Source organism: Xiphophorus maculatus, chromosome 9 (genome assembly GCF_002775205.1).
Source record: "Xiphophorus maculatus strain JP 163 A chromosome 9, X_maculatus-5.0-male, whole genome shotgun sequence".
Taxonomy (NCBI): domain Eukaryota; kingdom Metazoa; phylum Chordata; class Actinopteri; order Cyprinodontiformes; family Poeciliidae; genus Xiphophorus; species Xiphophorus maculatus.
In genome coordinates this window covers 20,901,046-20,916,101 of record NC_036451.1, presented here as the reverse complement: position 1 = coordinate 20,916,101, position 15,056 = coordinate 20,901,046, and the positions used below count along the sequence as shown (strand labels likewise).

The 15,056-nt window shown below is 42.2% G+C and overlaps 1 protein-coding gene across 1 annotated transcript; it reads left to right on the top strand.

The window, feature by feature from the left end:
• Positions 1 to 929: 929 nt before the first annotated feature.
• LOC102225070 (interleukin-12 receptor subunit beta-2-like) lies at positions 930 to 13,447 on the top strand. The gene is made up of 16 exons (XM_014471321.2): positions 930 to 1,074; positions 1,338 to 1,467; positions 2,675 to 2,941; positions 3,389 to 3,512; positions 3,604 to 3,791; positions 3,974 to 4,119; positions 5,126 to 5,270; positions 7,283 to 7,353; positions 8,863 to 9,067; positions 9,160 to 9,336; positions 10,227 to 10,328; positions 10,461 to 10,607; positions 10,997 to 11,128; positions 11,359 to 11,455; positions 12,348 to 12,435; positions 12,525 to 13,447. The coding sequence occupies exons 2-16, from the start codon at positions 1,404 to 1,406 to the stop codon at positions 12,984 to 12,986; spliced, it is 2,415 nt and encodes an 804-aa protein (XP_014326807.1). The 5' UTR covers positions 930 to 1,074; positions 1,338 to 1,403; the 3' UTR covers positions 12,987 to 13,447.
• The last annotated feature ends 1,609 nt before the right edge of the window (positions 13,448 to 15,056 follow it).

Here is a 15,056-nt window from a genome sequence, read left to right as displayed (position 1 = left end):
TGTTTAGTGATCAATGAAGTGGCACAGAGAGGGAAATTATTCCAAAACAGGCAGAAGTCAGTTGGGACTTCCCCCGTGGCTCATGGTTAATAGGGTGACAGGTCCCTGAACCTTCAGTCCTACTCAAACTAGCACCACCTGCAGCGCTGTGCAAGTTTTTATCTCTTCCTGAGAGTCGTCTCAGTTCCTCCTTCTCCATGATCGCATTTTCACCTGGGTAACCCGACAAATAGAGTCTGCACGCTTTCTCTCCATGTAGAAGTTTGATCCCTGATGTTGCTTTTCAATTGACCTCAAGTTCTGAACTACGGCTGTGTAGTTGAGGTGCAGGTTTTGAGGGAAAGTCCCAGACTGCACCACATGGGCATGTGTTTGTGAAAGCCACAGACATGGGCTGGGTGGAAAATGTGAGAACGCAGGTTTGATACATTGAAAAATGTGAAGTAAATAGAAATGCTAAGGGAGAATGTGAGCCACTTTAGTTGCCTGAATGACTTGCGCTTGAGCAGAAATACACACAGTGTATCAGATCATAAAGCAAAAAATTTTAACAATTTAGCAATAATTAATTTAGTAAATACTATAAAAAAAATTGACTAAAACGATAAAAGCAAAAACTGGAGTTTTCAAATTGTTATTTAACTTATTAAAAGTTGAAAGCTAAACTAGCAAAAAATGTGAAAAACAACAATAATAATAATAATAATAATAATAATAATAATAATAATAATAATAATTCCCTCTAAACCTCTAAATATCTACTGCACTGTGGAGGAATACCAGCCCATTCCTATTAGCGGAATAGTTTTATGAAGTGCTGTCGATGTTCAGGCTGGGTGTGCTCAGAGTGTGTCGTCACTGATGAACTGTCACACACACACACACACACACACACACACACACACACACCCCATTTGGCTGAAGTTTGTCACTTCAGCAGAGGCAGCGCGCAGTCTCCCCGCGGTGAAGCTCTGAGTGAAGAAGATGCGTGGAAACAGACGCGATCACGGATAAAGCCTCAAACCGCTGACAGAGGCGCTGAACGTGGCCAGGACGCTGGGATGCGAGTCGCCGGTGAGTTCTGGGGACGGATCCCACCCCTCCGTTTATCGCGCCTTTCTTTTAACATAACACTGTCGCTGCATTTATGATTCCACATTAAAGATATGTTTACAATAAACATAAAACAAGTACACCATCAAAATGGAATCCTTTTAGGTCTAAGTGGTTGCCATAACTTTCCTTTGCCTCACATGTTTAGAACCGTTCGTGCCATAAATGTCTTTGGGCTTGTGCGCCCGTTTTTATTGTTCTCTTTTCTGCTATGTGTTTTTAAGAGGAACTAACAGGATCGGCGGCGATGTAAGACTCATACATGCCGTTTCTGGTGACTTACGTCGACGATGTTCCTCTCATGGTCTGTTACGGTCGTCGCGGTTGCCTTGCTGGTCGTGCAGCAGTGCGCAGGTAAACCCCATATACGCATGGTAAACATAACTCAACAGTCTGGGGCGTCTCATCTCAATAAATAAAAAAACATTACACTTATCTAAAGAGTTCATAAATTTATGGTTCAAACTTTTACATTTGTAATTTGAGTTTTAATGGAAAAAAAAAAATGATGGTCTCCTCAGTCATTGGGAAGATTGCTGTGTTACCTTTTAGACAGCTATTGACACCTCCACAAGGAGGCCAAGCCAAAAGGTCATTGTGAATGAAAGCTGTCTGTTCACAGAGTGTTGTTTCCAAGCATATAGATGGAAAGTTTAGTGGAAGAAGAAAAAGGTACAAAAATAACAAAACCACCGTAAACAGACATTGCATCGATCCTATTTAGTTTGAGAGGTACTCTATGTTTGGTGTCAGAGTTTACATTTCACACACACACACACAAACACCCTGGGACTTGGTGCCTTGCACAAGGGCACATCAACATGTGACTGAAGGAAGACAGACTTTCCAATTTCAAGACAACTGCTCTACCTGCTGTGACACAATAACACCACCAAACAGACGTAGCGATGACATGGGAGGAAACTGTCAAATGTAGGCAGATATGAACAAGATGTAAAATATAGTTACCTGGGCTAAGTGGATTTTTCTTTTCTAAAGAAAGTAAATTTTGCATTTGATTAAAAAAATTAAGAACCCCAGATTGTGGCGAGGGAGAGCTGAGAGAAAGAAGTTAACAACGCCTGATTTTATTTTATTTTTAATCAAGTCCAGAATTAGCGCTGTCCATTGGGAAAATGTTGATCCTTTCCTCGACTGACAAGCTTTTTGGAGATGCTGCTTTTATGTTCCACCTGGACGTGACACTTTCCAACACTGACAAAAGTACAAATACTTTGTAGACCTAAAAACCCACCTGCCACTATAGAGTCAAGAGGAAGACGTAAAACTGTAGAGCCAACAGCGCAGACGAGCTGAAGGTTGCCATCAAAGCGGTTTGGGCTTCCTGAACAGAGCCACAGGCCACTCCGCATTAATACAGTAATTCATGCAAAAGAAACCCCGAGCACAGTCAGACTAAAAGACATTCTAATTTCTTGAGACGCGCCTGATGTGCAATAGAAGGTGAATATTTCACCAGGGTTCTTCTGATGTGTCCAAAACGTAGAAGTGCGTCCATTCTCCAGAGTCCTGAGGAAATAACGAGCCTCCCTGCTTGCAGGTGAGGGGACGTCCTGTGTGCTGTGGTCCAGTGCCGGAGCCGTGGTGCAGCGAGGCTCCGACTTCGTGGTGTACTGCACCTTCCTCCCCAGATGTAGGACCCAGAGATCCATGTACATCGACAGCCACATCACATCCACACACGAACGGCTCAACGACACAACCATATTCCTGAGGGTGGAGAACATTACGGAGAAGAGGACATACAGCTGTTCGTCCGACTGCCACCCACCGCTGGACGCCTGTGGACTGGACATCTTAGCTGGATGTACGTGGGGCGTTTTATTTGGCTGAGATGAGTTTCTTGATGAAGCAGTTTTATTGCACATGACACAGCTGAGTTTGTTTCCTGTTTACATTTAATCTTCTCTGGAAGAACCGCAGAACATGTTCACATAAAGCTTTCCTGACCTACACTGGGATTAACTTTAGTAACCTGTTAAAAAAAAAAAAAGCTTGTTCTGCTTTCTCTTTGCTGCTTGGTGACACACAGTTCATAACAAACCGTTAGGAGATTATTGTTGTTTTCTGGCTGAAGTAGGGTGGCTGTTTGTTTTCACACATGCAATCAGACAGTTTGATCAACGGAACATTGAAACAGAGAAAAATGATTCTATTAGTCATAAATTTGTGGGGTTTTTTGTTTTTTTTTAACTACATCCGGTTCTGTAAGGATATCCATTCACAAGCAATGTTTGTCTCCTTTCCTCTCTAGACCCACCAGATAAGCCCAAAAACATCTCATGCATCTACAGGATCCTCAAAAATGATACCGGAAGTGTGAATTGCTCCTGGGACAGAGGAAGGGACACTCACCTTGACAACAGCTTCGTGGTGCGGTGAGAACGCTCTCTTCCCACATTATTCTGCTTGTAAAAGTTAGAGCTGTGCAGATGTTTTTAAACTGAAACTTTGCTCTGTGGGCTGCAGGGTTGGAACTTCAAGTGGAAACCAAACGGGACGGCTGGTGTGGAACGTGTACCGCAAGGGGACTGAGTCGACGTCTGCCTGTTTCACTTTGCCCAGATCTGTCCAGCTCATGTCGGTGCAGATTCAAGCCCTGAACTCCCTGGGTTCTGTTGAATCCTCCATCGTCAGCTACAACCTCAGTGACATCGGTAAGACTTTGAGCGCTTGTTGTTAAGGTACGGCTCTGCACAGATGAATCCACAGCGCGTCTAGTCACCAGCAATCGTTTCCAGTCACTCATTCCTCAACCCCCTTTGCACCATAATCCTGTAAATCTTGCTATTACTTTTCGATCGTAACACGTCCCATTACTTTGTTCTGATCCGAGCAGTGATGCCATCGACGCCCGTTATTGATCAAGTCGAGTGCTCTTCCAGGAACTGCACCATCAAAGTGGAACAGCCTGCTTGGACTCCGCATCTGCAGGTCCAGTACCAAGACAAGCGCCAGCGGGACTGGACAACTTATCCAGACTCTGTAAGAAGTTTTAACTCCCCCAACCCTCGACTCTCTGAAAGCTTTTCAGGGGGGATTTTGAGTGAGGCGCAGAAATTGCAAAAGGCAATTTCAGGTCTTTGAATATGTTTGGCTGCTGAACTTGTCTTGCTCTGAGCTTCTGCTGATTCAGAGTTGGAGGCAGAGATGAGTCTCTCGGTCGACGTGTGAAGAAGTGAATTTGAGATGACTCACCTGTCTCAGGAATAAGCTGAAATTTTGACCTTTCAGGCTCCTTTGTGCGTTTTGCTCATCAACAGAAGCCCATCAAAATCGTATTCAAGTCATTTCAGCTTTTTTTTTCTTTTTTTTTTGTTGCATCAAGTAAAAAAACAAAACCATGACAGATGAAAAGATGTGATAGTGATAGATAACCACAAAGTAGTGCATAATTATTCAGTGGGAGGAAAATTTTTTATACTCAAAAGTCAAAAATTGTTCATTTGTATTTTTCCACAACAGCTAAAGCTGCGAGTCTTTGTTGGTACATTGCTGTCAGCTCAAGCTCAGTTAGACTGGATGGAGACCAGCCTTGCCACAGTTTGACTATTTGGCTTTGACTAGGCTATTCTAAAACATAAATGTACTTTCACATAAGCAATTGCATTGCGGCTCTGGCTGTATCTTTGGAGTTATTGCCTTCCTGGAAGATGAACCTTCACCCCAGCCTCAAGTATTTTCCAGCGTCCAATTGGATTTTATTTTCTCCAGGATTGCCGTGAATCTATCGTCACGCACCTGCACCTCAACCCTGACCAGCTGTACCAGCATGATGCTGGTACCCTGTGCATTTTCAGGGTATAGATATTTTTGTGGAATGGGTTTCAAAGTGCTCCAAAAGAAAAATCACAGGGTGTTGTTTAACAATCTAACCCTGCTTCGAAGATCTCCTCAAATTCCTTTCTCAAAAAAAGCAAAATGTTTGAAATGTACTTCAGCTGAACTCAAACAGCTGATCAGAAACGTTGTGTGCATCGATCGCCTGCAGGCTGGACTGACGACTTCATTCGAGGCCAAGCACATCTCCTCCTTGGAGCCCTGCAGTGTGTACAATTTCAGTGCACGGTCCAGATTCAGCACCGGCCAGTGGAGCGAGTGGAGCTCAGTCATCTCCAGAGCGACTAAAGAAGAGGGTGAGTCTGAAGCCAATATTGATTTAAAGCTCTGCTCGTTCTGTCTGCAGGCTAATGTCTCAGGAACTGTATCAATATAGGCCATCAGACAGTGCAGCAGTGCTTCCTAAAGTCTGGGTTTGTGAGGCAGCTATCAGATCACCACTGACTGACAAAAAAGAAGTTTTTTTTCCGTTTTATCTCGCGAACATAACCGCTCTAGCTGATAAGGTGACCGATGCGCCTCGTCCCTACTGAGATTTTATTGAATTGGTTTGGGCGAATTTAGTTTTCACTCGCTCTTGCATCAGTTGAGAGTGAAGGAAGCCAGTGAAGAGGAAAGCTTTGTTTTATAGGAAATAAAGTGTGTGTTTTGTAGTTCTGATGGCGTGAAGATATGGAGATCTCTCTATAAAAATGCATGAGCTATGAATACGCAGCAGTGACATGTCATCAGTTTCCACTTCCGGAAAAACGCTAACGATGTTGAGTGAGCAGGTATCGAAAACATCAGCTGCACCGGTTTGTGGTGCCTTCCTCTTTTTTATTGATGAGGAAGGTCGTGTGCTGATTTTCACCTTGTGGGGCTGAGTTCATGTTGTTCTCCATCGTTTTTTGTTTTGTTTTCCCCCTGATCCTTCACCGCTAAGGCCAAAATTATTCATACCCCCAGGAGATTTACATATAATTATTTTCATCAACTAAACTATTGTCTTAAGGTTGGAAACAAGACGAAGCTCTCCCAAAACATCATTGAAAGTACAAAAGGCTCTGTCGTTAAAAAAAACTCGTTGTCATTTTATCTATAGTCTATGTTCAAAATTATTTATCCCCTTCTTAGTAATGGCTGGCAAGTCTTTATTCGCTTTTACAGCAATCATGCATGTCTTCGTTGGTATCTTTGACCATTCGTTCTTTGTGAGGAGTTTTGAGGTTGGAAGGCCTCCTTGCCAACACCCTTATCTTTAGCTCAGATTTAAACCAGGACTACAACTGGGCCACGTTCAAAATGTTAACGTTAGTTGCTAGCTGACCGTTTCCTCGCTGTAGCCGTGTCGTCATCAGGATGAAATGTCCATTGTTGTCCGAGACGACGTTTCTCTGCAGACGAACGTTGATGTTATTGTTTAGAATCTTTAGATTTAGTATTTTTTTTAATGCCAGCCCCACTGGGTGAAAAACACCATCAAGTCGTAATGTTACCACCATTGCTTGACCGTAGAGATTGTGTTCTTTGGGTTACATTCATTTTATTTTTACGCCATGTGAAGGACTGCATTATTGCAGTCGAACAAATCTATTTCTGTTTCATTTGATTACTAAACAGAAGGTTAGAAGTCTCCTGAAGACTAAAAGACAAAGTTATTATTTTCTATCAAACAATAAGAACATTGCAGTTTATAGCAGCAACTTTCCAGGAGGATTTGCACCCATCACTGCGCTTCTGTCTGCGCTGTATGCCTGCGGCTTGTTACTCGTGCGTCTCTTACTCTGTAGTTTTTGCAAACGTCTTGTTCATCTCCTGAAAAAATGACCAATAAAAAAAAAAAAAGGCCAAATCGAGTTTGATTGTGCTCGTAACTGCTGGGTTGAATTCTTGCTGAAACTCATTTGCAATCTGTCTTTTATATGTGAATGCAGACAGCGCAGCTGAACATAGAGCAGGGTGGAGGGGCGTCAAACACAGCTGCCAACTGTGCGAAAGTATCCCTTCCTGTTTTTGCTGCACAGTCATAAACACCTGCTAAAAATAATAATTCATAATAAATTGCCAGACTCAAGAACAGAAGTGCGATCTGTGTTTTATTGTCGTAACTTGCTGAGCTGCGAAGTTTGAAAGCATCAGATTGAATTAAAGTTTAATAAAAAAGATGTCTGAGCTTTTCGTCACCAACTAGTGAATAAAACGTATCGAGGAATGTAGCACAAGAAAAGAACGTCTTGAAGATTCATAAGTCTACAAGAAACATTTATCCGGTATCTATTAAAAACAGAGAGTTAAAAAAGTAACTTTTTAATGTTTGGTTTTAAAGCTCCTGCCCAACATCTGGATGTGTGGCTCGCTGCTGGCCCCGACTTCAGAACCATGAGAGTCTACTGGGACGTAAGTGTTGAAAACTACCTGTTTTCTATGTTTTCTGATTATTAGTAGTAGTAGTAGTTTGAAATGGTGTAGGTAAGTTATTGAACTCCTTAAAAAGCATAGGCCTTTGCACAGATATAACCAAAAAAAAAAAATAAGGCGAATGTAAGTTTGAACTGAAAACTTGTAGAGACGAGTCCTGAGGTGCTGGATGATTGCAGCTCGACAGGAAAAACTAAAAGTCACAGCCTCAGAAAGGTAGATTGGTTGACCCAGTTCCAGGCATGACACATCTTTTTCAAGGACAATGATTTGTTTTAGGCAGCAAAACACACACACACATACATAAAATTGCTCTTTGATGTATTTCATTGCAAAGCCTTAAAAAAACTCCCATGTCTTCAGAACGTTTTCGCATTTTGTTTATGTCACAACAACCAACTTTAATGCTGATTATTGAGTTGAATATAGAGAAGTAAGCCAATACCAGGAAGCACAGCACTGTTTTCTATAAATAAATAAATCTTAAATATTGTGGCATGCATGTATTTATCGCTCACAGAGTGAAAAAAGTTTAGAATCACCTCAAAAGGTGGATCTGCATTTTGGTTTATGTCGACTTTCATTGATTGAATTAATTTATATGTGATGTGTTTTATATCAAGGAGAACCATAGCTTTATTTGGTGGTATTTACTAATTGGATCAGCAAAGAGCAATGGTAATCTGTCATTATTTTTCTAATAATGATAGACCTCCACATCCAGATGTAGGCTATGGACACAAATTGCTTCCAGATACCAAAAAAATATATATATTGAAAGCCACTGAAAACATTGGAATTTAACCTTAAAAATGGCCACCAATCTTAAGAGATTCATATCCTTTCTCATGAGAATATGTACATTTTTGTTTTGTCTTGATTAGGTGTATTTGTTTTACTACTGCTACTTCATAAAACTTTATGAATCTGTTTTTAATATTCAGAAGGGAGAAAAAAACATGTTCAGAAGCGTGTGTGCTTTCTGGATGAGGATGCTGTTTCCTCGTCATACATAAAAAGTCCATGTTAGATTTCACTGGAGCCTCATGAGTTTGAGGGTTCTCACATCTCCATTGTTCTCACACTGCTGCATGATCGCGGTGTTGTAACCATGGCAACATTTTCTTTCTGCTTCCCTGCTTTGTTCTGCACAGACTAAAGGTCAAACCTTGACCACATCTTGTGACATCCTCACGCACAGAGAGAGGGAGAGAGAGAGAGATGAACGCCCTATCGCCAAATACAGAGTTAAAAACACACACCTAGAGTGTTTTAATGTCACACACACACACTCAGGGGTAACTGAAACCTGACAGTAGACGCACCGCAGTTTCAGTTTACAAGAAAAAGAGGAGCTGAACAGAAATGATGTGTCTTACACACTCATCTTGCGGTTTGGCTGTAAATCCTTGGCGACAGTAATCACTCACCGAGGCAAAGAACGCATTCACCTGCAGAGCTAAAGTTAATGTTTTCCAAACGTTTCAGGAGTCCAACATGTCCGTCTGCAGAGGGAGCATCGTTCAGTATGCCATCAGAGTGAACAGCAACAACCTGACGGTCGTCACGAACGTCAGCGCTGACGTGAAGAGCCGCTCTCTCCCGTTCTGCTCCGACTGCGAAGTGACGGTGCAGGCTGTGAACTCTCAAGGCTCGTCGCCTCCTGCAACCATGACAACGCGCCACACAGCAGGTAAAAACCATGAACACCTTGTCGGATCTTCATCTGATGGTTCTGAAACTAGAGCTTCACTTTTATCACATACATACGTGTGTTGTTTTTAGCCAAGCCGATTCTTGACGTTCAAGTAACGGCGGGGAACCACACTGTCGCCATCTCCTGGAGAAAAGCTGAAGCTGCACCCGCCTACTCCGTGGTGGAGTGGTACCCGGAGGGGCACATGTTGGACGAGCTCAGATGGGCCAGACTGGACGGGAATGAAAACTTCGTCACCGTCACGGGTAAGAAGTTAGAGCCGAGTTGCAAAAATCGTATCGGCTGGGTTCAGGCATCATTCTGGCTGGATGTTTCCAGAATAGTTGAACATTTTTCACAAAATTTTCAATGAACTTGGGGTCCAAAATGTTAATGTTGGCCTTCCTTCTCCTTTCCAAGTTCCAGTTCTGATGTGTGTTTGGAATAAATGTCCTGTTGGCACACCCAGCTGATGTTTTAACCATCTACATGTTGATTTGAATCAGTGGTGTCTTCTTTTGAGCTTGAAAATGATTTTTTAATTTATCGTATCTGCTCAATAGTGAACAAAATGTGCAATAATTTCATGAAACAAACAAAAGAGACTTTTGTACAAGAAGGAAATCGTTGCAGATCCAAAACATACAAAGAGTGTTGCTGTTGAAAGAAAGGCATACTGTTTCCTAATTTTGGGAAGTTGAACGTGGGCTATTTCTTTCAAGATTAAGATAAATGTGGAAGCCTGGCTAATAAATTGCATTATAAATTTTCTTTCAACATTGTGGTCAAGGGGCGCACAGAGTCATTCAAAAGGCCACAAACGGCCCCCGGGCCTCACTTTGGACACCCCTGCATTAAAACAGACATGAAATGTTGAAGACAGTTTGTTTTCTTCAATATTTCATTCTCTCTGTGCAACACAGAGGTGCTGCTGGCAGCAAAACAAACCCTCAGAATGATGCTGCCACCGCCATTCTTGACATTTGATATTTTCTCAGGTTTGAAAGTCTCAGCTTGACTCAACCAGCAATTTCTTGTCACGTTAGCCAGATTGCTCTTACTCTGCAGCCTTTTCACTCCACGTTGAACTTCATATTCATATGTTTTTCTTGTTAATAACAGATTCTAAGTGTATATATATTTTTAAAATTTGCAGATATTAATCCATGGGAGTGCTATGAAGGAGCGGTGTATGTTTTCTACAACCAGAGCTCCGTCAGCAGGACCAGCTTTAAACGGATCGCCACGTTGGAAGCAGGTAGGGTTCAACAGCATAACTACGGCTTTTTACGCCCGAGTTTAAAATCTTAGTCGAAATGGTCACACATATTCGTGTTGGTAATTTTGACTTAATCAACATCTCTGCGCTGCTCTGCCGTGTTGCTTGCAGCTCCAGAAGTGGGTCCGTCGGCCCAAGACAAGGTGGAGGGAAAAAAAGTGACGGTGTCTTGGACGCAGCTTCGCAGGGCGCAGCGCAGGGGATGCATCACAAAGTTCACCATCTACCTGCAGAACAGCCGAGGAGACCTGAAGCTTTGTAAGAACGCTTTAACTGTAAAGCCTCACTAAAGCAGTCGTGCTGCATTATGCCATTTTACTCGTTTTGTTTCACTTTAATGCTCATGACGAAAGGAGATGCAGCTATCCAGTGAACACTCGCATCTTGTTTTGCCATGTGAAGAGGATGTGGTTAGGGGTAAAAACACTGTGGTGCCAAAGCTTGTCAGAACGCTGCTGCCAGCTGTGTTTATTTAATAACCGCTTCCTATTCATGGTTATTAGCTTTATTAAGTCTGCCAGGCAGGGAAATGTTACTAGAATAAGATTTGAGCACTGGGCTGCAGTAAAACTACAACAAAATATTGGTTTTTGGCTGACAGACGCATGAATAGTTTCACGGTGAATGTCTCCTTTTGTCCCAACCAGACTCAGCAAAAGCATCACAGAGGTCGCATCCCATCAAAGGTCTTTCTCCCGATTCCTACAGTTTGTGGATGAGCGCTTCCACTTCGAAAGGAGAAGGTCCTCCCGGTCAGAAGATCAAGTTCTACATCGAGGGTAAGTAGATTTTCCACATTTACCGGCACTCCTTGTGACGACGTGCAACACATTACGCTAAATTAAGCTTTTATTCCATTAACAAAGTCTTGCACTGAAAACTTTGAGCATCTACGTATCGGCCATTTGCATCGTCTGATCATTAAACCGGCTGCGGTGGCAGTTTTGACTCTTCTTGCTGATTTGATTGGCGCACGGTGTAACACTTCATCCTCCTGCTGCTGTTGCAGAAGACGACCATCTCTCCCCTGTGCTGATGTGTGTGTTCGTCACCGTGATGGTGCTGTTTACTCTGTGTCTGTGGAAGAGCTCAGCAGTAAAGCACAGGTATGTATGTGACCCCCTGGGGCTTAGCAGCACCACACAATGCAGTTGCACATGCAGCAGGTTGCTGCAGGTTCTAAAATGACAAAATGACATTTTGTCATTTTAGAAAGAGCAATTCTAATGTATCTGTACACAAAGTATCATATTTTTGAGAAGTGATCCTTCTTATTATAGCCCATCGACTCAATCTTTAGGTTTATCTGGGGTTGAGCAATAAATCAATAACAATAGCATTATACATCACAATAGACACATAATCAATATCAGTGGATATGTCTGACAGAATATTCAATGATTTTAATGAACTCCCAACCAGAACCACACAGCACTCTGGGGGATGTAGGCATGTATTTCTATCTGTCTGTCCGTCCATCCGTCCATCACTCACTCGCTCGCTCACTCACTCACTCACTCACTCACTCACTCACTCACTCACTCACTCACTCACTCACTCACTCACTCACTCACTCACTCACTCACTCACTCACTCACTCACTCACTCACTCTTTGGTTACTTAGCAACAACCTGTTGAGTAACTGACGCAGCAGCAGCAGTTTCAAGTTTTTCCTTTAAATTGCTTAAAAATAAACAACAACATGGAGTGAAAACTGTGGATGAACCAAAGCAAGAAACTAATCAATAATGATCCATATCAACCGATATGAAATGCTTATGCTGTAATATGTTTTTCAGCCATTTTGTCAGCTCTAGGTTTATCCAAAGACTTTCAATTAAATTCCAGTCAGCACTCTGGAAAGGTCTCTCCAAACTCTTAAAATTAGCCGGATGCAAAGAATACTTTCAATCTAAATCTAGGGGTATGATTAATTTCAAGCTACATTGCATGAATGACTTCTGAGAACTGCTGGTTAACAGTTTTCCATATCTCAGGTTCAAAGAGATTTTCCAGTGTCTGATGCCTGATGTTGTGCCAGACCCTGCAAACAGCAAGTGGGCAAAAGAGTGCACCAAAGACAAGGTAAAAATGTAGAAAACTTTAACGGATCAACTGGTCGAACCCGCCACAGTTCCGATTTGACCCTCTTCGTCCTCCTCCTCTCCGTTCAGGGCAAGATGAACCTGCATCTCCCGTCTCACAACTCCAGTTTCACTGACCCAGAAGAAGAGACCATCCTGGTGGACGTGGAGGAGCTCTGCAGGCGGATGGGGGACTCCTCCTCGCCCCGGAGCGACCGCTCGGCGTTCCCTCCCAAGAGCTGCGAGGGCCAAGAGACCGAGCTGTCGGCTCTGCTCTATCCTCCTCTGACCACCTACATCAAAAGCCTCTCGCACGACTCGGACAGCTCCGGCCACACACAGACCTCCCTGGACACGAACACGACTGTCGACTACATCTCGTCCCACGGGCAGGACAATCTGGACAACTCCGACCAGGAGGATGAGGAGGAGTTTCCAGGGATGCAGTTTTTCCCCAGCCTCAGCATCCTCATGGAGCCCGTGGGGTTTGGAGGGAAGCTGACCTTGGACGCAGTGAAAATCGACTGCGGTGACTTCTTTCAGAATGCTTAGAGCGACACGCCGAGCCTCTCCAAATTGAACTCTCATCCGAGATGTGCATGAACTACCTCCTTTGCTTTTAGAAATCACAAAGAACTGCCTCTCTGCAAGCTAAGCTTTCAGTTCAGCAGAAATCCTCTCTGGCATTACAATTGTTTTCCAATGGAACGTCTATGGACACACTAAGCAGAACTAAAAGGAAGAGACAAGAGGAATTTTACTAAGGTTTAATCTCGAAAAGGCAGATTTGACTTCTCTTAGTAGGAGACGGCATCATAACGGCATCATCGTCCATCATGAACTTTAGGATCTACGCCTATTCTTCCTGTTACATGCGCAGATGTAACAGCTTCTATTTAAAAAAGTCTACATGTTTTTTTTTTTATATGTACTGCTGTATATTAATTGCTACGCTCTTCATTCTACCTCAATGTGGATGCAAATTTGATCAAATTAAAACCGAATCCTTTGTTCGATTTGTCTGACTAAAATTATTGTGAGCACAGTGAAACCTTTGGAAGTTTTTAAGATTTTCATTCAGGTTCCAGAGCCGAATATAGAACACACACACACACACACTGCAAAAACACAAAAGTATTTTTGGTCTAGTTTCTAGTGCAAATATCTTGAATACACTTGAAATAAAACAGAACTAAATCACAGTTGTGCTGAAAGCAGCTTGTTTTAAGTCAATAATTTCTTAATACTGAAAAAAAAGTTTATTATTTCACTAATAGCTAGCACTTTTCCATTACTATTAGGAATTAGTGACTTAAAACAAGCTCCCATATTATACAGAAAAGTTACTTGCAAGTTAGTTTTATCTTTATTTCAATTGTATTTGCACTAGAAAGCCAGACCAAAACTTTTTGGTAAAGATTTAGTGTTTTTGTAATGTAAAAAAGCAGAGTTTCACATCAACATAAAAACGTGTATTTGAGCAACTTAGGTCAGTTTGACCAAAACCGTTTGGTCTTAATAGACAAAGACTCCAGTTTATTTGCCACTATACTCGCAAAAGTACAGTAAAAGTAAAACTAGAGCAGAAAACTGCTTTGTTTTTACAATGCATCGATGCTCTGTTGGAAGTTAATGTGCCACATCCACACTTCACTATGATCCCCTCATGCCTAGTTTACTACTTATGATGGCAGCCTGACAATGCAACATGTCACCGAGACACAAACGTCCCACAAAAAATGTGACACAACTCGAGGAAGCAGTTCTACCCAATGAACTTGATTTCACCACCTCTCCACAAGAAATACCTGTTAAGAGGCTTTTAACTGCAACTGAGTCAACCACGAGGAACAACGGCATAGCAGAGGAAGAGCAACTTTGTTACAACTCTCTCCAGGTCTAAACTTCCTCCTCCTAAGCTCTAATTGGAGGAAAGGAATGTAGTATTCTTCAAAATTGACCTAAAAAGCCCTCACAATCTTGCCAATACTGCGCGTAATGTAGTCGTAGCAAATCACGTGTCGGCATTTTGGGGGTTTTAAGTGACAACGACCCAAACATGTAGGTTCAGTGACTCATGCAGCTCGTTCTTGTGAGCGTAACTTGCAGGCGTGATGTTTCCAACCCATGTTTAGAACTGAAAAAGCCTTCTGAACGGAAGGTGAAACATCTTAAAATAAGACATGAAGTCAAGCTGTCAAATCCCCCACGCCCTCCTAAATCACTATATTACTGAGAACAGAACTGGGATGTGACACAACTAGCACGTCGCTGGAAAAGACTAGAGAAATGCTCCGAAGTTAGCTTGTGAATGTGTAGCATTGTGACACTTATCCTCAATTAAATAACGTTTCTCACCACAGTATTGGTAGGCACTGGGCCAGACTTTAAAAAGAGCTTACTGGGGCAATTGCCCAGGGCTCCAGATTTTGGGGGCCCCAAAGACTTTTTTTTGTAATGACTGCAAAATAAATATATATATAACAACTTACATAAAACTTATATCAGGTTATGTAAGTTTTACATAAAACTTATATACTTTACTTAAAACTTATAGGCCTACATCAAGTGAAATGTATTAAAATTTTGGGACTTTTATTAACATAAACTATAAAATATTTA

What these genes read in the sequence shown, in the direction of transcription:
- LOC102225070 (XM_014471321.2), top strand. Translation starts at nt 1,404, where the DNA reads ATGTTCCTCTCATGGTCTGTTACGGTCGTCGCGGTTGCCTTGCTGGTC. An exon ending in GGTCGTGCAGCAGTGCGCAG is followed by an intron (nt 1,468 to 2,674) that starts GTAAACCCCATA and finishes CCCTGCTTGCAG; the next exon opens with GTGAGGGGACGTCCTGTGTG. An exon ending in AAACTTCGTCACCGTCACGG is followed by an intron (nt 9,337 to 10,226) that starts GTAAGAAGTTAG and finishes TAAAATTTGCAG; the next exon opens with ATATTAATCCATGGGAGTGC.